Source organism: Vanessa tameamea, chromosome 25 (genome assembly GCF_037043105.1).
Source record: "Vanessa tameamea isolate UH-Manoa-2023 chromosome 25, ilVanTame1 primary haplotype, whole genome shotgun sequence".
Taxonomy (NCBI): Eukaryota; Metazoa; Arthropoda; class Insecta; order Lepidoptera; family Nymphalidae; genus Vanessa; species Vanessa tameamea.
In genome coordinates this window covers 12,030-36,050 of record NC_087333.1, presented here as the reverse complement: position 1 = coordinate 36,050, position 24,021 = coordinate 12,030, and the positions used below count along the sequence as shown (strand labels likewise).

Genomic DNA, 24,021 nt, shown 5'->3' with positions numbered 1-24,021 from the left:
GACTCCATTGCAGTAGCATAAAAAGGGCACAGCACCTCCAATGACGTTTAAGGTGTCATAGTCAGTTGGGAAACTCATGGCAACGGTTTTTTGGGACTGAAGAAATATTATTGATAGATTATAAAGATAAAGGTGTTGTTATAACCGGTGAATACGCTTCAATATTAGAGCGATTAAAAGAAGCCATTAAAGACAAAAGATGTGCTGCTTCTGCACGACAAGGCGCCCGTCCACAAGAACAGCGTTGCGTTCGCTGCGCTGCATAAGATGTGCTTCGATAATTTAAATCACCCACCCTACAGGCCGGACCTGGCCCCGAGTGATTACTACCTATTTCGAAAAATGAAAAAAGAGCTACGGGCTAAGAAATTTACCACCGATGATGATGTCAAGGATGCATTTTCGGCGTATTTTGAAGTTTTTTTTATGAGGGTTTAAATATTTTATAATTGAAAGATCTGAAAAATGTATCCGCCTTGCAGGTGAATATATTGAAGAGGAAAAATAATTTGTTTTTTATTATTTCACCCCTATATGCCCTAATCCGCGAACATAAAAACGCTCCCTCGTATGTGAAGAATGCATTCCATGATTCTTATCCAAACATGTAACGATGTTTAACCATATTTAAATGTATAAGTCGACATCAACATTTTTTGTCAATATCAAAGGGAATTCATTCATGTTCTTTATAATAATAGCTTTACATATATCATCTTCGGCATGATGTTTCGGAGAGAACAGCTGCGACTTTACCATCTATCATAGTTTACAATAAACTGTGTGAGATTTTTTAAAATGCTAAATTGGTTTTCCTTTAGAAATTAGAAGAAGATTATGCGAAACCAATATGAACAGTTAAGGGAATCGTTTTTCCAAGCAAGATAATCACCAGAAACTAGTTTAATAGGTAGCATACTACCCATGAAAACACTAGAGTCATTATAATTACCTTCTGTGTGTATGGCAATGAGTATGGGCTTATAGTTTGCTTGATTGGAAGCTCCTTCAATACCCCGTTTACTTATCAGGTCATTTCTCAATGTCTCGTCACGTACGTACGTCACGGGAGTTGTGTGGAATATCCTTGTTCATAATTACAATATAATTTAATTTGACTATATTTTGTAATACAATTTCTAATACTAGCCATAGACAAAAAACATACAATTTTGAAAGTGGTATAACTTTGAAAGTAATGAGTTAATGAAAAAAGTTTTATTACATAAAAGTATTTAAATTAAGTAAAAATGTATCCCTAAGTCCACACTTTTTGATTTCGGTCCATTGTGCGTCGTGGACCGGCACTCATTCAACGTTAACAGCTTGAAATATTTGGTGTTTTGTGGGAAAATAATTAATTACAATTGCTTTCGTTACTGCGCAGTGTCTAGTTCTACAAATACTAGCATTAAAACTCCAGAAAAGTTGTTTATCAAAGTGCCAGATGATATTTAAATGAGGTGGAGGACGTTTGATTGGAACTCGCAAAACGCGATTCGTACTATCTGCTATTACCAAACCGGCTTGGATTTTAATAAATAATATACACCGACCAAATAACACCATTAATCCGACTTTAACTATGTGACATTGACATAAAATGGTTTTATTTTGATGTCACCATTTGGTAGGAAGTGGTGTCACCGGTACACCCTAAACGGTGTATCCTACCGAGGTACTGTCTTACTAAACTACTTAAACTGTTCTACTTGGTATGCATCTTCCACCATAAAAGTAGATTTTCACTGAGTGTCAACCTTTTCTCTCTATTGTATTCATTTAATAATGATTTTTTAACAATTAATTTATTTATGCCGTTCAACACAACTTGTCATAACAACTTTTCACAAAGGGACACAGGGACAGAGAAAGCGACTTTGTTTTATACTATGTAAAGAACCTTAGTGTATTTAATTTATAAACTAATAATTAACTTTTCATTAACAGTGAGACTACAGTGTCCCTAAAAGTTAAAGCATTATATTTTTTTGTAAAATTTGCCTATCATACAGTAATAAGCACGCGCTAACGGCAAAATGTGGAAATAAAAATACTCCATAAAATTTACAATCGATTTAATATTTTGCTCAATTTTTATTTTTATACCATACCTGATATAGTATATCCACTATATTGTAATTTATTTCATAGTTATTTTCACTAACGTCAGGCGCAATCTTGTTCTCGACGCTGACTTACCATTAGTGCGGACGTTACCGCAAGCGAGTACGGGTGCAATAAAACACGTGCATACTCTTAATCACGTTTATTAAACGAAACGTAAACAATAGTACAGGAAGCAACTCGAGGCGCGGCCGCAGGCGCTGCGACGATCCCCTCTTATATCTCAATCTCTTTAAACTCTAACAACGAATCATTGTAACAAATATTTCACTAACGGGTTTGTAACAAATAGACGACAAACAACGAGGCCTCGTTAAACCGTCGACTTCAACTTCGGGAGAGGTCGCAGCGATCCTGCCTGGCCCGACGCTATTAAAATTAGTGTCTTTTATTAAACCAAAGAACGACCGCTCCGCCTCGGCCACGATGCGCATTACAAACGCGCGTTTGACGGAGCGCCAGTGCGGCCGGCGCTCCGTCAAACGCACGTTTGCAACGATATCATATAATGTATACATTTACATGCAAAAGGCATAAAGCACAATAGTGTACACCCACACCGATGCTCTGGAATAGTTTTGTAGTATAATAAAATGCAAATATTGTTCAGTACGAATACTTATTTTAAAAATCGAACATCCGCAGTTCCTAATAAAAATATATAACATACCGCTCCCCAAGAGAACGGGGCGGGTCGCCGGCGGGTATCGCGTGGAATGTGGTTCGAGTACGAGAGGGCGACCGACTCCGTCCGCCTGACTTCGTCGAATGCACGCCGGGGCTCCGAGTCGGGCGCGCCGAGCGAGCGCCCGGACGCGAGGCACGAATAATTTTGAGGTAGGTACACACGACGCCCAGCTCGCACGTTCGTATAGATCATCTCATAAACATTAAATATAATACTCAAGATTAAAACTACTCAATATCACGTCTCGCAACATGGCACACGCTAGCCCTCCGGGGACAGCTCGCCGTCGGGGGCGGCGGCGCCGGCGGCGGGCAGCGCGCGCGACGGCGGCGGCGGCGCGCACAGCGTGGTCCACTCGCCGTCGGGCTCGTACAGGCACTCGACGCAGGCGAGGAACTCCTTGCCCGAGAAGCCGCCGGCGGCGTACAGCACGTCGTGCAGCGCGGCCAGCGCGGGCGCGGCGCGGGCGCGGCGCAGCTCGGGGCCCGCGCGCCACGAGGCCGCGCCGCGCGCCAGCAGCGCCGTGCCGCGCAGCGACGCCGCACCCGCCGAGCCGCCCGCCGCCACGGCCAGCCCGCGCCACACGGCCGCGCCCACCGAGCGCCGCGCCGTGCCCAGCGGCGGCCCTGCCGGAGGCGTGGCGGATTACGCGGGCGCCGATGGGACGTCGCCAATACTGGACGATTTCTGTATTATACTGATCTCCGAGCGCCGTCGCGGAAGCGAAGGGACAAACGTTACCTTCGATCCAGGCGGAGGAGCGGCCGTCGAGGGGCAGCATCTCGGTGGACGCGATACAGTTCCAGGCGTCGCAGCCGCCGAACACCCACAGCGCGTCCTCCCACACGACGCCGGCGCACTGCGAGCGGCCCGTCACCAGCGCCGGCGCCTCGCTCCAGCGGTCCTCGTCCGGCGAGTAGCGGTGCACGGCGCGCAGGCTGCGGCCGCCCGCCCAGCCGCCCACCACGTACAGCGCCCCGCGGGCCTCGTCCGCCGCCGCCGCCGCGTGCGAGCGCGCCAGCGGCATGCGCGCGCGGGCCCGCCACGAGCCGCCGCCGGCCGCGTCCTCCTCGTACACGTCGACCGAGTCCAGCTCCGTCTGGCCGTCCGATCCCCCGAACACGTACAGCGAGTTGCCGAGACGGGCGGCGGGGAAGCGCGCGCGAGCCCGCTTCATGTCCGGTATCGGCGACCACGCGTTGGTCTGCGGGTCGTAGGCCTCCGCGGCACGAAGCACGCGTGCACGGTCGTAGCCGCCGCAGACGACGAGTCGCTGCCCGAGCGCGGCCGCGCCCACCGCGCAGCGCCCCACCGTCATGTGCGCGCGCACCTCGCCCGCGCAGTCGGGCTCCGGCGGCGCCTCGTCGGGCCGCGTGCCGCCCAGTCGCCCGCCGCGCGGCCCCTCCGCGTTTCCTATGCGCCACGCCACTCGCGCTCCGGCTAGGCGTCCTCTGATCGCTACCACCGCCCGCGTCACGGCCGCTCCGGCTCCGCCCCCGTTGGTCCCGACGCCGGCACGAGCCGCTATGACCGAGCTTTCTCCTAGAACCTGCACAAGTCGTGGGTTTTAGTTTTGGTGTATCGCCCTTGCGGTCGCCTCTCGCCTCTCGTGTTCGGTCAGCGATACCTCGTCCTCGGCGGCGCGGTCGGGCGGCTTGTCCCGGCGCCGCTGTCCGCGCTCCCGCTCGCGCGCCTCTCGGCGGTACTCCTGCAGCTCGGGGGCGTCACCGCGCGCCGCCGGCAGCTCGCCGCAGTCCCGCAGCGAGCCGTTGGCGTCCACGAATAGGAGATGAGTCCGCGAGCACAACTCCTCCAACTATAATCGAAACGTATTTCGTTTCATACTACGATCTCCTCATATACGTATGTTTGATGCCCATATATGCCCAATGCTGCGGGCTCCCGACTTACGTCGACGTCTGCGGCGTGATGGTCCCGCAGCCACGCCAGCGCAGCGTCGGCCACGGCCGCGGGGGCCTCCTCCCCACCGTCCGCACTCGTCTCTCGCAGCAACTCGATACGAATCAATGGCAGAGCCGCTAACGCACCACTCTCGCATATTTCGTCGAACTGAAAGTAGAAAAGTTTCTCGTAATTCGTGAGATATGGATAATCATAACCAGACCCCCGAACGAACCGAACTTACGTTCTGCGCTATGAAAGTGTCGAGTTGCGCTCTATGGTGCGGGGCGAGGTCGGGCAGAACACGTAACGCGAGACAATCGTGGGCAGTGAGGCGGCGCATGAGACGCTCGGCGAGGTGCGCACGCGCCGGCTCCACGCGCAGTTTGGCCGCGGCGCGGTACAGCCGGCGAGCCGTCGCCGCGTCGCGCACGCGCAGGCGCCCCGTGTACGCGTACTCGACTAGCTCGCGCAGCGCGTCCGCTTCGACGCCGGACACGCGCAACGTCTCGGGCGCGGCGGCGGGCGGGCCGGCGCCGAGCGCGGCGAGCAGCCGCGGGGACACGGCGGCGAGCACGGCGCGGTGGGCGGCCACCTCCTCGCCAGCCGCCGCCAGCAGCACGTCGTAGTGCTGGCGCGCCTTCCGCAGCGCGTTGAGAGCGGCGAGCGCGCGCGCCGGCGCCTCGGGGTCGTCCAGTGACAACTCCTGCTCGAGTGCGCTGATCTCCTCACCCTCGCTGTCGTCCGACCTCGACGCCGCGGATGTCGCCCCGCCTGAGCACATAGCGCATTATTCACGGTTCTATCGTTCTATAATAAAATATTTTTATTATTTATTAGTTACCCCGATCCGAGATTCGAAGAGACGTCATTTGGCCCAAGCTATCTTGCCCCAAAATTAATATATAGATCACTAATATGAACCAACGGTCATGGCACAAGTAAATAGCGCAAATTACACTGCGATCCACAATTATTGCTACAATATGTTAAACCGTATTATATGTGTAAGTATAACCGGTTGTGGACGAGATGCGGGATGCGCGCTCACAATATACAAATCTGCCGAGCTATCTACTAGCGAGCCGCCACGCGTAACGGCCACCTATATATGATAATTCTTTTCTCGACTCATTCACTACACCACACTGATAACTAAATCCACTTTTAAGTGTTTGTCGAGATGTACCGAAACGTTAATCAGACGGAGCCGTAAAACTGTTTCAAGAGGAGAGAGATCGGGCCGCAGCGCACTGTTCTTACATCACACGATCACAAAACGGTAAACATTATGACAACCTAACTTTTGATTATACTGTTATCTTACGATTAAGCAACGTTATCTGATATTTCATTGATACTACGCGGACACATTTCGTAGACAACGTGAAATATATTAAAATCGTAAATAATTAGATACATAAACAGTTTCAGATGGTAAGTGAATCGTGAGTCACGTCGTCTACGTAAAAAACATTGTTTATTTTCGTTAACTACTCGAAGCTACGCTCGAGTCGTATACATTTAAATTCTATTATTCCCATCGAAACCGAGCACATTTTAAAATCGCGTGCTTGTGATTGAGACTGTCGACGTTTCGAGCAATACTTCTACGTGTGACACGAAATACGCCGAAGAAATGCAGGACTAATTATATTTGGGTGTTGTCATCAATTGGCTAGCCTGCTGTGGCCGCTGACGACTAGTTCGGTCGACCGCAAACCGACAAGCGAACTTATTCGTTGGACTTTTTATTAGACATTAAAAACGAAACAGACCTCCAATACCTTCCGCATACGAAGTTAAGACTAGTTTGAAACGATACCTACATCATAGTCATCGAATATGATGTTTCTCGAAACTTAAAACAATCATAATATACAAAAAGCAATGTCCACTCTGTCTATCTTCTAGCACACGACTTAATGTGTTTGAGTATATCTATCTACTATAATTTTGGATAACTAACAAAGAACTTCATAAAATTTGTGCAATATACTTAAAACTCAACTAGAAATCTTCGAAGCAGTCCAGAAATTAATGAATCTGCCCCTACAATATTTTGATATAATGCTCTAACATAACATGGAGTAGTAATATTAAATAGCAATTTAAAGAGTACTCGTGCGAGGCGTGACGGGCCTGCGGTGAAGCTGCGGAGTACGGGCGACGGACGTCAGTAATGAAGTAAGTTGCATTAGATCGGATCGAGTTGCGGCGTCACGTTGCCGTAGAAATATTGTAATTGACTTTGTAGAAACCTTGAGTAGTTTATACGACATCGATTTCCTGTTCGCGGATTTTAAATCTATCATATTACTTTCGATTATATAAGGCATTGTAACGACTAAAAACGAAGCAATCATATTGAATGAAGCTATTGAGCGTAATTGGTAAGGAAAGATATCACGCGAGTGGGAAACGTTCGACGGGAGCCGATGTCGACCGGATATCGCCATCGTGCATCATTTCATTTAAAGTTACAATCAGAACAACCACTGTGTACATTCTTCTGACAATTCAACTTCATAGGTAGTTAAATACATTATCAAACCAATTTAGACACCAATATCATACCATAATAAATGCTGACAAAAAAAAATTAGATACTTAAATATTTTATGGCAGTACTATTAATTTAGAAGAGCATATTTATTTTCATGGGCAATATAATAGTTCGTCATATTAAAATATTGAAATTGTGTGTAAAATTTTATACTACAGATCAAAAGTTGTGGATATATTAAAAACTGCTTCTAAGACTTTATAATTTTTTATAATAACAGCTATGTCAAACCGGGTACTAGTGAATGGGATTGCATGATACTTGTAATCTTTATAATCCTTGTTAAATATAAATTTATATTTGTTTATTTATATTTTTATTGACTCATAGTACTTATAATATTAATTATATTAATTAATCTTAGCAATGCAATTAGTATTTCTGATGTATATACATATAAAGAACATAACACTTCTACTCGCCATGCAAATAATGTAGTGTCTAATGATCAACACCTCAAAGATAAATAACTTAATATTTTTGCCTGCATTTTAATCATGGAAATATATGCCACAGCTTGTAAGGTAAAAGCTTGAACTAAATTATAATTATTTTTATTTAGAATTATATTCTTAAGCACTTAAAATAAGAAGGACCCTACATCAGATACTCCACCAACCACCTCTATTGTGATTAGGAAACACATAGACCAAAGAAGAGAAGAAGTACAAGATTGGTATAAAATATATTCCATATAGATAAATTCCCAATGGTATTTAAAAATCAAGGTACATATTATTTAATATATATCTTTGACATCAGTATATGTATATATAGTAGATGATAATGGTGTATATTTCTCTTTGTACTGCCAGATCTCTATTACCACAGATGCATAAAGTACATGTCTATAATCCAGTTATTTTTTAAATAAAATAGGCAGACTGGCCTATAGGCTTCCTGGTGTTCACTGGTAACTATCTGCCATAGATCTTGCCACTGTAAGAAATATGAACCATTCCTTACATCACCAACGGGACACCCACCATGGGGATAAGATGCTATGTACCTTGTCCCTATAGTTACATGGATTTATTCGAACCAGATCACACGAGCACTAAGTATTTGCTACCAACCAGAACATTAATTTCATAAAAGAATAAGATACAGTTTAACTAATTAATTGTATTTATTATTTTTTACATTTTTTGTTTTACTATAAGCAGATAGAAAGAAAAATTCTATGGTTAAATATTATACACATACACTATGTACTTTGTTACTTCTTTTATGAGATTAACTGGAAGAGATTTGTTAATCCTCTTCTCTGGAATAATCACTTTTATACACTTTGATTAATATGTATTATTCATATTACAATATTATTTATATACAATTAAGACATTTTTAACAATAGCAAGGCAGCAAGAGTTCAAAAGTGTAACATAAGTATAGTGCGAATAGCACAGAGAGGCAAAGGATTACTGCAGACCTTTGACTAACCATTTACTGAAATACAAAGTTTAAGCGAGGTCTCCTGTTACACAACATTTCAAGAAATGCTCATAGTTTGCGCTGAGCTACAGTCACAAATACTCATATGAAACTTTATTAGAAAATTTATTTAGCCGTTTAATTTAGATATTTACCTTACTAATAGCAAGACAAAAGAGATAATGTGTCAAAACATTTGCTCTTAAGCAGCTTATATTGGTAATTACTGACAGAACATCTGAAAAACAACTTTAGAAAAATAATAGCTATCATTTGTTAGTCTTTTATTTTATACAATTTAGCTAGTCACTATTGATGGTTTGTCAAAGATACTTTGAAATGTGTTTAATAGTGTTTATTTAATGATGGCACAGGTTACTAACCATCTCCATTTCTGTAGTCGTCCTGTGGCTTCATGTCGCCGGTAGCCGGCACAGCGCCGTAGCCCCGCGACCTGTGTCCTGCACACACCACACAACAGAGCGGTGAGCGCACTGCTCGGGTCTCGGGCCGGACACTGCCTACGGCCGCGGTGCCGCCCGGTGCATCGGCACTCGACAGTCGGCGGTCCGCACCCGAACATTCGCTAACCAGATTACACTAGAGCACGCGGCGGCGAAGGCCGCGGCGCAGTATCGAGTCGCCAAGTCACATGGCTTGCGCTCGCCCCATTCCGTCGCCTACCGCCCGCGCCGCGGCCCACCCGCTGCTCCACATCACAATTTAATTAAACATATTACGCGTTATCTCAGGCGATCAGCCTTCAATCCGCTCAGGAAGCTACGCAGTACAGAACGACACCGCCGTTTAGGTGATCCACGCGCCTTGTTTTGAAACTCTGACACTGACAATGACACATAAACGCTGCTCGATAAATAACATCTATTCACTCGCTCTTACATTTAAAAAAATAGAGACAGGTGATATCGACATTGACAATAATAAACCTGTTCGTCGCTTGAGATAGTTTCTTCTAATCAGATATCTCTGGATTTTTTCAATTTTTTACTTTAAATAAGCTTATTAATTTAATTATATTCATTCAAACGGCTAGATCGAATTGAATAGAATTAAAAATAGATTGAGCTAGTATATACAATACAGATTTTGACCATGTTAAATTAATCGTTGAATAATGATGATAAAATAAAATCATATGAGAATATCATATGAGAACCAGTGGCGCTTTTTTATTTTGAACTTGTCAACGATGAGGTCAAGCTGTTTTATTAATTACTGACTGGTGGCCGCGACCCCGTTCGCGTGACTTTAAGCCCCAATTCAAAAATTAAGTAGAGATCAATCTCTACGGCATTTATGATCAAAAAAATTAGATTATTGACTGATGTTAATACGGCTTTTAACTTTTTCTTTTGTGCTTTGAATGATCTTCTCGTTTTAAACGGCAACAGTCTTACTCACTTAGCATAGCTGTTTCCCAACGGCCTTGAAGTCGTTCTTCAAGCTTCTTTACATCCTGGTAGAACCTCTCACCCTGCTCATCACTGACCGCACCTAGATTAGATGGAAAAAAAGAAAAATGAGGATGAAAAAAGTGAATTCTAATGACATTCTGCAGATTTTCGTATGCTTTTAACATGTCTTTAACTAGCTGTTCTGCATTTTCTGCTCTGTGGTTCCCTAAAACCCTTTTAGGGCTGTCAAAATTTGGGTCTTTCATCAATGTACGTAATTGTAGTCCCAAAAATTTTTTAGTTAAGTTGACATTTTTATGATCTATCGATGGTATATGTTTCACATTAGATTTTCCGCAGACAAACTCTAGCCTTACTTTTGTAGTATAGTGCTTTTCTGTGGCTCTGCTGTCCCACATACAAAGAAAATAATAGTATTTGTAAATCCACTCTGTAATCCAAGCAAAATTGGTATACCTGTGAGATCAGCGCATACTTTCCGGTTGTATTCTTTGTATTTTATTAAATTTAATGTTGATTTCATATTTTCGTATGTTTCTTTTAAAACAGTTGAATATGCTATTGGTACCGACGCACACTTGTTGCTATTGCGCAGCAATACCGCCTTCGAACTTGTTTTTAAACTGTCAATAAATAAACGCTAGTCTTGTGTTTCGTAGGGAATGTTCAACTCACTCATCAAAGTTTCTAAATCGTTACAGAAACATATGTTTTCAAAATTTGAATACAATGAAGTTAGTTTTTTATTACGTTTTCGTTGCACAGATACACTTGTGTTAGGAGCCAACAAATTCCACTCTTTTAGTCTTGATCCTAGTAATTCTAATTGCCTAATTGATAAATCTAAGTCTCGTATCAATTCATTTTGATTTATCACATGTGGACGGCCAAATGAACTTGTTGAAGGTAAAAACTCAGGATCTTCGCAGCTTTCCTCATTATATTCTACAACATTTGGCAAATCTAGCTCTTCTGGAATATCAATTTCATTTTTGGAGGGAGGTAAAGGTACATCTTGATGTTGTGCTTAATTTTCTTCGTAAAACCACGTTCAGTCATGTAAAAGTAGCAATCATTAAATTGATTACTAGGTACACACCATAAAGCTGGTACAGCAAATGGCATTGACGCCATTGCCGTTTATACAAAGTTATGAGAGTAGCAGAGCATGAAACACAAAAAATCTTTGGTGTCCATGGCTTATCTTGATTAATAGCACGTCCGAAATAGAGTAAATATGCACTTCTCACTTTTTCGGAAACATTTTTTGCATGCGATTTTACAATATACTGTCCGCAAACGTAACAAAAATTATTTGGTGCATTTAAGACGTTGCGACGACCACTTAGTCCTCCATATTCATATTCGATTTTCAAATAAATATGTACAAAGATGTCGACGTTATCGAATAGAAACGATTACTAAACAAAACAAAATAATAAAAAGTACTATACATCGAAAACGGTAACTGCTTCTTTTACGCCTAAAGTAAGGGGTACTAGAAATAATAACTGGCATGTACCTCGAAAACTAGACGTGGTGGATACCACATATTTGGATCATTAAATCTATGACTCATTACCTATTAATTCCAGCTAAAAGTTAAGAGGGTACCAAAATTGTATAATTAACCGATCCCAATATATAAAATATATTACACATAAATTGTAAAGAAAAATGTAATGTTTTTGTTGTTAAATTTTGTAATTGTATTAACACTAGATTTTTAAGAAAACATTGTCTTGCTAACACTATAAGGGCTAGTCTCGAAATAAAAGTTTTTATTATTATTATTATAAACATTGATGTCATTTGGTTGTTATAATACCTTTATAGACATTATTAATTGAATAAAGTAAGTTTATTATCATATACATCTGTTAATTTTATATAGAACTAAACATTAATATCTTATTAAAATTATTAACTACATTAATATTAAATAACATTATATTGTATCATGAAACTGCAGTTAAATATCAGGATTTGTAATAATACTAGTATTACCAAGATAATTGTTTTGTAATAAAATATAGAAAATAATATTGTAATTCATTTTCATTAAATAACGGTGCGGGATATAATAAAACTTCTTCTTTGTAGTAATTTTGAGTGAATGGAGTACAACGTTACGAAGGTAAACAGTTCCTGTCAAAGCTTCAAACATGTTTACGATGACACCGTAAGCAGCTTCTTTTTTAAAAAAAAGTACAGTTTTCGTCAGAAATATTAGAAGATTATGATTTGGAACTCCGATATCAATCTTTAATTATGTTTAAACAAAAATGAAATTAATTATTTTGTAAATAAAACCAAATTAATACTTATAAGTGTATATTTATTGACACTTAAGAAAAAAATTAATAACTTTTTACAAAGAACTACATTTTTACAAACACCAAAGAAACATTACCTACACTTTGGACAAAGAATAATTAATTCAATTGATAACCATCTTTCAGACATAGTGATAACTTTATAAAATAAGCCAAATAAAATAATTTCAAATGGTAACAGTATAGAACTTTGGAGGAGGAGAGAATTTCTATATTTGCATTATATATTTGTTGTTTTTATTTTTTTTAACAATAACCATGCTATCTCAATTAAAACATTTTTATTAGTAATAATCTACTTTTATTGAATATGAACTATAAAAAAAACTAAGGTACTGCGCGATCAAGCGTGACCTAAGAAGAACTTGCGAAAGAAACTCAAGCTCAACAGCCGGTGATCTTCTAGTTTACCTGACTCATAAATGGGCGGAAGCAGTTGAGAGCAAGGGGGAGGCATTAGCAGCCAGTCTGGACATAGCGAAGGCCTTTGATCGCGTGTGGCACAAAGCGCTTCTTTCGAAGCTTCCTTCCTATGGGCTTCCCGGGAAATTATGCAACTGGATTACCAGTTTTTTGGCAGATCGGAGCATCAAGGTCGTTGTTGACGGTGCATGCTCCGACTTAAAATTCGTCAATGCTGGTGTTCCACAAGGCTGCGTTCTTTCACCCACTCTGTTTCTTCTGCATATCAATGACATGTTGCAAATCAGTAACATTCACTGCTATGCAGACGACAGCACCGTAGACACCTCATACACCGGCCGTGTTAATATTTCTCGGGAAAACGTCGAAGAAAACCGGAACAAACTTGTGTCTGAAATCGAGTCTTCGTTAAACAAAGTCTCGAACTGGGGTCGGCTAAACCTAGTCCATTTCAACCCCAAAAAGACACAAGTTTGCGCGTTAACTGCTAAAAAACACCATTTGTCGTATCTCCACGATTCGAGAACATTCCGTTAGCCGCCACAGCTAGTATCGGAATACTTGGCGTCGATGTTTCGAGCCTCGTTCAGTTCCGCGGTCAATTGGAAGGCAAAGCCAAATTGGCATCAAAAAAGCTCGGTGTGCTCAGCAAGGCAAGACAGTATTTCACGTCGGCTCATCGTCTAAGACTATACAAGGCGCAAATTCGGCCTCACATGGAATACTGCTCTCACCTCTGGGCGGGTGCTCCCCAGTACCAGCTCCTTCCATTTGACCATATCCAACGTAGAGCGGCTCGAATTATCGACGATCAAGCCCTCTCCGATCTGTTTGAGCCTTTGGCTTTGCGTAGAGATGTTGGATCGCTCTGCATCTTCTACAGAATTTATCACGGGGAATGTTCCGAGGAATTGTTCGGATTAATCCCGGCTGCTGAATTTCATTTCTCGCACAACCACTCTGTGGAACCAGCTTTCGCCGGCGGTTTTTCCGAACCGATACGACTTAGGAACCTTCAAGAAAAGAGCGTACTCTTTCCTGAAAGGCCGGCAACGCACCTGCAAGCCCGCCGGTGTTGCAGATGTCCATGGGCGGTGGTAGTCACTTTCCATCAGGTGAGCCTCCTGCTCGTTTGCCACCTCTAACATAAAAAAAAAAAAAGACTAAGTAATAAATGCACGTCTTTAATACTAAACTATTTAGTACCGGTATTAACGGCTGATCGCCTCACTCCGAAGGGTGTCAACATCTTAATTTTAGAATGTAAGTTCGTACAAAGTAAACCTTGTTTCAATATTTGAATTGAGAAAATTGGTATTTAGGTTCGCGTTTGTTAATAATGGCCAATCATTCTTTAAGTACGTAAAATTGGGGATAAAAATTTGTAATAAGGTTCGCCATTTTTTGCATGCACGAGGCGGTGTTGGGGTATAGCAGGAAGAAATTGCGAGAATGCCATGTTGAGGTGCTGGACTTTTATTAAGCGTCCGATAAGATGTCGCAGTCTCAGAGCGAGAGGACTGCTTATGGCTTCTGTAAGTATATGGGTAACTTGGACGAAACGGCAAGTGCTAATACTAGTCGTCAATGGCAAGCATACCCAACCTGTAAAGATTGTACGCCATGGTGCTGAATGTAATTCTTTCCTTCAAAAGGAGTCGGTTATTGGCTAGAGAATGAGGATAGGTCTTGCTCGCAAGCTTAAAGGTAGAGATGCAGGAATCCATCGACCGTTTTGAGCAGATAGCTGAATGGTGGCTGACTGAGCCACCATTTCAGCCAATCATGGTAAAAGTTCCGTTTTGTCGATGGCGCCTGACAGAAAATGCAAGAAACATCCCTACCAGAAAGAGTGTTTTCTCTGTCGGTAGGAAGAAACTTCGGCAGATGTCTTGTGTGGAACGATAGTGATATCTAGGCATAGAATTTATATAGTCCGGGGCTTCGATGCTTGAGCAGGAGGTGAGTAAGGCCTTGGATATGATGTCCAAGGCGCAACAGCGACTCTCTCGTCTCGGTGTTCTTCTGCCAATGCTACCGCTAGATCCGAAAGGATACGTAAAAAATTAAGCTTGGCTAAATAGTAAGTCGGAAAGTTTACCGGGAAAAGCCCAAGACCCATATTACATATGTGGAGCAGTACTGCATGCATCGACGAACGGCTTCGAACTTCGACAGTCGTACCCGGAAGCCGGGTATACTAACATGTGCTTCACAGTATGGTTACAACAATATTATGTACTTAATTTATAATACGTGTAACACTAAAAAGAATACACAATTATTTTTTATATCAAAACTCAATATTTGAATTATTACTTATTGGCACGACATTTCACCAATGAACGATAAGTATGTTTTACGTTCCATCTTGAAGAACTTCTTGAGCGTGCGGCGGCGGCGTTGGCGGAATAATTATATGTGAAAATTCGGTGATTAACAACAGGGAGCTATCCATTATTTCGAAATAAATAGTTAATAGTTGTGTGGAGTGACTACAAGTTATCCAGGACTCTGGGGTAAGCAGATGTTTTCATAGCGAGCAATTCGGTTTTACAAAAGGTCGCTCGAAAACTGATACGGAAATAGCACTTCTCAAACATATTTACAATGTTTGGGAAAAATCACAGAATGCTATTGAAGTTTTCTGTGATTTGTCTAAACCATTTGTTTGTGTAGAACACGAGACGATTCTTTATAAGCTCAAATACTACGGAATTAAAGGTAAAGCTCTTGATCTCTTTGCTTCGTACTTAAGTCAAAGAGTCGATTAGTATGTTTTACGTTCCATCTTAAAGAACTTCTTGAGCGTGCGGCGGCGGCGTTGGCGGAATGATTATACGTGAAAATTCGGTGATCAATAACAGGGAGCTATCTATTATTTCGAAATTAATAGTTGTGTGGAGTGACTACAAGTTATCCAGGACTCTGGAGTAAATACGAGTAAACCACGAGGTGGAAAGATAAACTGATAACACCAGTCCCGGCTTCGCAAATTTAATACACCCTTACTTGGACATTGTATTCGTTTGATTATTCAAGATTTAATATTTTTAACTTGACCTATTAATAAATTTTATTGTACTGAACTAACATACTCTGAAATTATAATGAGTATTTACTGAGTTTCTTGCTGGTTCTTCTAGGTAGAATCTACTTTCCGAACCCGTAGTAGCTTTACATTAAATTCTACACTGTAACATGACGATATAAAAATGCTTTTATGAGCCTACTTGAAGAAAAGAGTACTTTGATTTCGATACTTCTCAACTTCTATAACTTCAAGACTTATCTTTCGAATTGGTGATTTAACCGCAGAACACGTAGTCACGGTCTTTATTTACTAGTTCCTTTCAACTCTACTGAGTTTCTATTGAACACAATCGCGTATCTCTTAGCGTTAAGGTAGACACGCATGTTGCTTCGTTGACTTATATTGGTCTCCACGATTAATATTTTTATTTTAACGCAATAATATATCTTTGTCTGTCGTGAATGTTTATTGTAACTATTAGTGAAATCATTTTTAAAAACGAATGAGTAGCTTCAGAATTCACCTCCTACCTCCAAACTTACAAACTATACCTACTCTTTGTACTATTGAATTTTAAATATAAATAACACAATAATAAAGAGCAGGCCGTTGATATTTTTGGTTCATGTTAGGATTCAAATCAATAGAATCAATACACATCACACTTTGACAGCCACTGTCTCTTTAAGTCCAAAGTAAGATAACCTATATCTAACCATTGTTAAATTTATATATAAAATATTGAGTTTAATATAACCTAACTCTTAGCTTATACTATTGACGAAGGTTTAACATTTAGACATCAATAAAAGTAAAAAGTAATAAGCAGGATAGTGCAAACCGTGAATGCAGCATCCAGAACAAGAGAAAATAAAACTGTTCAGACCACATTCAACGTCGCAACAAAAGTGCAAAGCGGCAAGCAAGCAGCAGCAGCAGCAGCAGCAGCAGCAGCAGCAGCAGCAACAGCAGCAGCCTCACTAGACATGCGCCAGTTTTGTTTCCAAATTTGTAATCAGCAGTGAGCAAGATCTTCGAATTAATACAGCAATATGTTATATTACTGTAGTAAGATAATAAATAGTCTGTGAACAAAACAATGTATTTATTATCTGTCTCGCATAAATACTAGGTCTTAAGAATGAACTAGACAAAGGGGCAGACATTTAAATATTAACTTATATTCAAATTGAAGTTATCAAACTTGATATTGTAAGTGCCAAAATATGGAATAATTTTGATTAATTAGCAATAAAATAGAATAAGAAAGCAAGAACATAGTTTATGTTAATGAAAATAAGCCTTCAAACTATTCCAAAAACATTGGGTTTCGACCTAGGTCATCAAGTACACTATTAAAAACTAAGACCAGATTTGATTAAAATATCAAGAAGTCAAATGAAATAAAAAATAATCTTAAAGAATATCGATTAATAATGAAATCAATGCATCATCTCACCTGACGATTGAAGGTAGCCAAATTTGGCTATCTATGACAGTTATTGCACGTGGCCGCCTTCTGGTGCAAAAACTGAAATTTCACGATAATTTTGTTAAAACTTCGGTAAATATAATTTGATTAAGCGAATGCAAATGGTTCTACTTACGGTTAGCTATCAAGAACCTCTTAAGCATTTGAACGAAAATAGCTGATTAAGTAAAAAGCCGTTACTTGTAACCTTTACATAATCTGAAACGAATATAAAAAACCAATTCATGAAACTTAGAAATAATACTGTAAATACCACTGTTCTAACATATTATCTGAAAATACTTACAAAATATTTAAATTAGAAAGTTTCACGGTGGGTACTGGTAACCGACCAACGCCTGTTCAAATGGAGAGAGGATAAGGAAATGAAGAATGAACCTCTAAAGAACTCCTTTTAAGGAGTGCGAACAATGCAGTGCTGCCAACAAGGCCAACTATCCTTTATTATATCGATATTATTGTGGAAACAAATTTCGATTAAATAATCGATTTTTAGTTGTAATATTTATTTATTTTATTTTAGGGAAACAAACAATGATATGACACTTATGGCATAAAAAATATACAATATTACATACATCAGCTAAGTTTCCACTGATACTGATACACAGTTATTAAAATTTAAAAAAAAAGACTAACATACATAAAATCAAATAGGTAACATTATACAATTAATTAGATAAATAAACGTAACGGAAATCTAAAACAATTATGAATAAAGTTAAACAAAATTAATAAAATAAACAAAATATAAGGCATTAATGGCTACATTGGTTAATTAATTACAGGCTAAATATTTATACATGTCAGAACATATTTTACGTTACATATAATGTATTAAATTACAGCAAATGAAATAAATCAACAGCAATTGAAAATAATTAAATGTCAAGAAATAAAATTTTGTGTAATTACAATAATAATAAAAATAAGTTAAAATAATGTTATATTGAACAGTATATAATAAATAGAAAGATACAGAGAAAGAGGAAGAGAAGGAAAGGTCACCTGGAGAGTAATGTCGACTGATATCGCCTGATAATGATTTTTCCTTACCCGAAAATTTCTGCTGATTCATTCTAATGTAAAGCAGAAAGAATATGTATGTTATTTTTGCATCAAACTAAAATACTAGTAACAAAATCTACTATCAATTTTGAACTATGTCAAGAATGCATGACTGCGTTTTATTTTAAATTTAGTCCAACTCACTGACTCTTTGTGTTTCGATAGAAAACGTTGTTTTATTTATAATGTATATAAAATGTAATGAATGAAATAGTGGCTTTTTAATTTTGAGTATTTTTTTGGTGATACTTTTGTCGTAAAAAAAAAAATTATTTTGAATAAATTTGAGTAACCCAGTATTTTTCTTTCATATTTTTTTTTCGTTTTATTTATTTTAGTCTAATATTTCACTATCATATTTTTTTGGCATCAGATAATTTAAAACGAGAATCGATTAAACAGATTAACTATAATGATCATTCGTAAATTTCATACCTCATGTTGGTAAAGTAGGCAGTTAGCTTCTTACGGTTGGTAATGAAAGTTCACTAAAGGTGGCGAGGAGATCATTTATATATATATTTTGCTATTTTAACTGTTCATTAAATGTTATTCATTTTACAATTTTTTTTAATTTTCTTGTTTTTATTAAAAAAAATTTAGTTCAAAAATTGCTATCGTCAAGTACAACACACATAACACATTTTATTGCTTTTTTTTAAATGTCATAATTTCCAATTAGATATTATTTATTTGATTAAAAAGTACATTTTATGCCTTTAAATTAATACTTAAAGATTTAATACTAAAAAAAAAATAATGTTCGCCGCCACCTTATGAGAACTGGCAATGAATGAATTCGTTTTAACTTTTAAATTTTGACATTAAGAGTACATAGTTCCTTCTGTCATAATAATTCGTTAATTTTTATTCTGTTACGTATAGCTTTAACGTGTCAATGTCGTAACATCCGGGTCAAATCTATGTCCTTACCGACGATTTGTAATTTAAACGATAAAATATAATCAAATATTATGATAAATAGTGAGTATTATTTGTGTATATTATAAATTATTGGCAAATTAACAATTGTTATTCCGGAGTTTCGTAAATATATTGGTTTTTATATTCGTTTCAGATGATGTCAAGATTACATTTTTGTCATCTATTTTATTTCAAATGCTTAAGAAATCCTGTAAGTAAAACAGCTTGTAGTGGCGTAATCAAAACACATTTACCGTATTCGATAGTTTTTTTTTTTATTTCCGGATGTTGCACCAAAAGCGGCCACGTGTAACGTCTGTAATACATTGCCAAATTTTGATACAAAATTAGTGTAGTGACGACCTGGTTCGAACCCTAATGTGTTTGGAATAGTTTAAAGGTTCTCTCTTTCTTTTATATAACTATATTTTTGCACTTACAATCACAACTGTATTAACTTCTATCATTCCGTTATCACCTACTTCATTCTTTAGACCTAGTATTTATGCAAGACAGGTACAAAGTCGTTTTGTTCACAGGGCGAGATCTCTTATTATATAATAATAGTGATATAAAATTATTGACTAAGATTGAACCATTGGATGCTCTGCTGTTTTATTGCTGACTTAACTGCTGCCTGTCCAGTGAGCCTGTGCCAATTGCTGATGCTGCTTGCTTTGCACTGCTTTTGTTTTGACACTGAATCTGATCTGAACAGTTTAATTTTCTGTTCTGGACGCTGCATTCACGGTTTGTACTATCCCGCTTATTTTTTTATACTTTTATTGATGTCCAAATGTTAAACCTACGTTAACCATATTAGTTAAGAGTTAGGTTGTATTAAACTCATTATTTTATATATACATTTAAAAATGGTTAGATAACCTAACAGCCGAGATGGCCCAGTGGTTAGAACGCGTGCATCCTAACCGATGATTTCGGTTTCAAACCCAGTCAAGCACCACTGAATTTTCATGTGCTTAATTTTTGTTTATAATTCATCTCGTGCTCGGCCGTGAACGAAAACAACGTGAGGAAACCGGCATGTGTCTAATTTCAACGAAATTCTGCCATATATGTATTCCACCAACCCGCATTGGAGCAGCGTGGTGGAATATGCTCCAAACCTTCTCCTCAAAGGGAGAGGAGGCCTTAGCCCAGCAATGGGAAATTTACAGGCTGCTAATGCAAAAAATGCTAATGCAACCTAACTTAGGACCTAAAGAGATGGGTAGTAGATGTTATAGCGTGACGTGTATTGGATACCATCTATTTATATCCTAACACGACCAAATAACGTCAACGGCTCACTCTTTATTATGTGTATTATTATTTTTAGGAATCCTTTTAAGATCACTTCGTTGTCCGTATGTCTTTCTGTTTGTCAAGGCCAAGAGGTGTGATGTTGAAACCTCTAAGTATATGCAATCATAAGATGTGGCTCTTTTTTTTGCAATTTTCCATACATTCGCAAAGAGAAACACAACCTATAGGGTACTTTCCGTTGACCTAGAATCATGAAATCGGGAAACCGTAAATTTGTTGTTACATCGATGTCTATCGGTCTATCAGTCTGGTGGTACGGAATTCTCGAATTACCAGACAGTGCGGGAATCTGAATCGAATTGCCTGGTTTTTTTAAAACACCTAACATTTATTTAAAAGTTGAGGATATTATAAAGAGTAAATAACGTTTGTAGGTTCTGAGGTAGGAGGTAAATTCCGAAGCAGCATTCCACTAACAGTTACGATAAACATTCCGGACAGGCAAATACTATATAAATATAGGTAATATATTACCTCCTTAAAATAAATAGGTTTTTCGTGGACACCAATAATTTTTACTTTTTATGGAAACGCTGTAGAGCTGAAAAGGACCAGCAAACAAGTGCTGATTTTTATACATTTTAATAACAATTAATATGTTTGCAAGACAGGTAATAGTCCTTTTGTTCACAGCACGAGACTTTATTACGTTACAATAGTAATGTAACTTCATTTGCTGAGATGGAGCTGAGCTGAGTGGAGGCTCTGCTGTTTTATTGCTAACCTGAGACTTAACTGCTGCTTGTCCAGTGCGCTGCTGATGCTGCTGTTGGTGCTGATGTCTGCTGCTTTGCAATACTGTTATTTCTACGATAAATCACTAATGTCTCTTTCTGTTAGTGTAGTGTAGTCGGTGGTAGTGTTTAATTTGACTATCAATAAGTAAGTATAATGCTTCTATGTTGAATAAAAGAATTTGAGTTTGAGTTTGTTCTTGAAGTTGCATTCAGGTTTTGCACTGTCCTGTCCTACCTTACCACCCTTACCCTCATTTATGTTGTATTAAATTAATAATTTGATAGATTGATCAATATTAAGATAAGCAACTTCATTCTATCATATGTCTTGATTTATATCAACTCCTAGTGGTATGTGTTTAATTGTGTATATAATTATGACCCGATAAATTAATGATTAAATCTCAATTTTTATATAATTATTCCATCAGTACAGTATTTATTGCAATATTTTGGTGACTTGCTCTCATAAACTTCGATTTCGAAAAATTTGATCAAAATCAGAAAAATCGATCTTCGTTTGTATAACTGCCTGCGCTCCAGTTTATTAAATTTTTCTCGATTTATAATATTACTGTTATACTATTTTTTTGGTTTCGTCGTACATTGTTACGTAAGTTTGTTCAGTATTATTTGACAATATTTTATGAGTGATGTGACTTGGGGTCATTCATATATTTGTTTAATTTAATTTTTATCGACAATAATTAAGCATACTTTGATATTTCAGACATTTCCCACAAAGCGTATAAAACTTAAGACATCCAATAAAATCCACGATTTGTGTAATCATATTTATAACTGATTAGTTAAACGTGCTACCGCGTGAGTCCGAAGAGATGTTAGATGACGTTCGGTCGGGGTCTCAAGACTAATTTATTTTAGCATAATTCAGAATTATTGCTCTCACTTAAGAACGTTTATTTGAATTGCCGCTTGTCAAGTTTTGTCATTTTTAGGGTTCCGTACCCAAAGGGTAAAACGGGACCCAATTATTAAGACTCCGCTGTCCGTAAGTAGTATCGATGCTATTAAATTATTTATTTTTATAGGTTTTATTTTCAATTTAGAAAATAAAAGCACATACTAATAGTAAATTCAGACAGGTTAGTTTTACCCTATTGATTGCTCGTCGTTGCGATAGTAATACAAATAACACGTGATATACATTAACTCGTGCATCACGGCACCAGTGTTTTGATTATACCTCAGTTCGATGTCGGTGCTCGGAATAGTCTGTAGACGACTTTAGTTCCTGGAGGGGTGTTGCGCTTGGTATAGCGGTGTCTTGGTGTGATCTGTTGAGACAGCCCTACGCTAGGTGATACGTCGTCTCGCGTTGTCGTCGTATTTTTGTTTTATATAATTTAAGTAATTTGTGTCGGATCAATTTATTTGTGTAGTTGAAATCGAGAAACACAAATTTTAAAAAGAAATATTTAAGACTATATGGTATAATCCATTATTGTATTAGCTATTCTTTACTATACGTTCATTGATCTCATTTGATTTTATAATGTTTAAATGCCAATTTTGATTTAATGTATTCTGAGTCTTTATTAAACTATCATAATTGTGCTATTATTATTAGTGGGAACTTAACTGATGTATGTATTATTGTATCTTAATAAGTTATAAGTGTCATCTCATTGTTTGTTTCTCTAAAATAAAAATAAAAAATATAAATAAAGCGTTTTTTATTTTCAAGTTAGTTCACTGATACAAACCAACTTTGTATCAGTGATAATACATTGTTTAAATCGTCATAATTAGGTTGTCAACTTTAAACTTTAAAAAGTGATGAAGTATCAATATAAAACACTAATAAAACAAATACTTTTAACATAAGATTTCTTCTCGATAATTATCGATTACATACAATAAAAATAGATAAGACCCAGAATTCTGGGTCTTGGTCCTCGTGAAATGCAATGGGCGTTAGTACAGATTCCGAAGGCCGTAATCGATTAATAGATGCCTGTTGAATTCTTTGATTCATGAAGTATGAAGCAAAGAGCTTTACCATGGCACCGTAATGTTTTAGCTTGTACAAGCGAATCGTGCTCTACACAATAAAATGCTAACCCATAGTACAGACCGCTAGTAAAGCCGAATTCTTCACTATGATAAGTAATCTCTACAGATCTCACAACGGTCACTTGGAGATAAGCCTGCATGCATTTAAGTAAAAAGCGGTTATTTAAATACTACAAAGATACTCTCTTTTTTTTAAATAATATTTTATTTATTTTAACGATACCATTGACGCTCACAGCACACCAGCATTTCAGAAAATAAAATGTGAAAATAGAGGAACAACATCTGGCACAAGAACGTCAAATTTGTCAAGTTGTGCAAAAAAAAAAATCCAACCCACGGGGCCACTAATAAAACTGATTTTATCTTTTAAATCATAATAACTTTTAGGAGGGAGCTCTGCGGATTTTAATATTTCTGCACATTACGGTCCATGTTTCGATAAGGGAGGATGGCAAATGTATTAGATTTTAATATGAAACATTAAAAAA

At 38.7% G+C, this 24,021-nt stretch overlaps 1 protein-coding gene and 1 long non-coding RNA gene across 4 annotated transcripts; one reads left to right on the top strand and one right to left on the bottom strand.

Moving 5' to 3' along the window:
• Nucleotides 1–2,255: 2,255 nt before the first annotated feature.
• LOC113403602 (influenza virus NS1A-binding protein homolog B-like) lies at nt 2,256–9,665 on the bottom strand. Of its 3 annotated transcripts, XM_064218908.1 has the most exons (7): nt 9,458–9,665; nt 9,101–9,178; nt 4,962–5,491; nt 4,727–4,885; nt 4,443–4,631; nt 3,557–4,364; nt 2,256–3,441 (listed from the first exon to the last, which is right to left on the bottom strand). In XM_064218908.1, exons 2-7 carry the CDS (start codon nt 9,132–9,134, stop codon nt 3,077–3,079), a joined length of 2,085 nt encoding a protein of 694 aa, XP_064074978.1. In that variant the 5' UTR covers nt 9,135–9,178; nt 9,458–9,665; the 3' UTR covers nt 2,256–3,076. The 3 variants fall into 3 exon arrangements, with proteins under 3 accessions (XP_064074978.1, XP_026499974.2, XP_064074977.1); XM_026644189.2 differs by lacking the exon at nt 9,458–9,665 and having other exon boundaries at nt 9,101–9,447; XM_064218907.1 differs by lacking the exons at nt 9,101–9,178; nt 9,458–9,665 and adding an exon at nt 6,840–7,138.
• A 7,227-nt stretch (nt 9,666–16,892) lies between these two features.
• LOC135194134 (uncharacterized) lies at nt 16,893–17,460 on the top strand. Its single transcript, XR_010309669.1, has 2 exons — nt 16,893–17,047; nt 17,423–17,460. It is a non-coding gene; the product is annotated as an uncharacterized LOC135194134 (long non-coding RNA).
• The last annotated feature ends 6,561 nt before the right edge of the window (nt 17,461–24,021 follow it).

Bases quoted from the DNA above. Each gene is read 5' to 3' on its own strand.
- LOC113403602 (XM_064218907.1), bottom strand. From the start codon at position 7,083: ATGATTGCTTCGTTTTTAGTCGTTACAATGCCTTATATAATCGAAAGT. The intron at 4,365-4,442 runs GTATCGCTGACC...CGACTTGTGCAG, and splicing joins ACCGCGCCGCCGAGGACGAG to GTTCTAGGAGAAAGCTCGGT. The intron at 3,442-3,556 runs GTAACGTTTGTC...CGCCTCCGGCAG, and splicing joins CTCCTCCGCCTGGATCGAAG to GGCCGCCGCTGGGCACGGCG.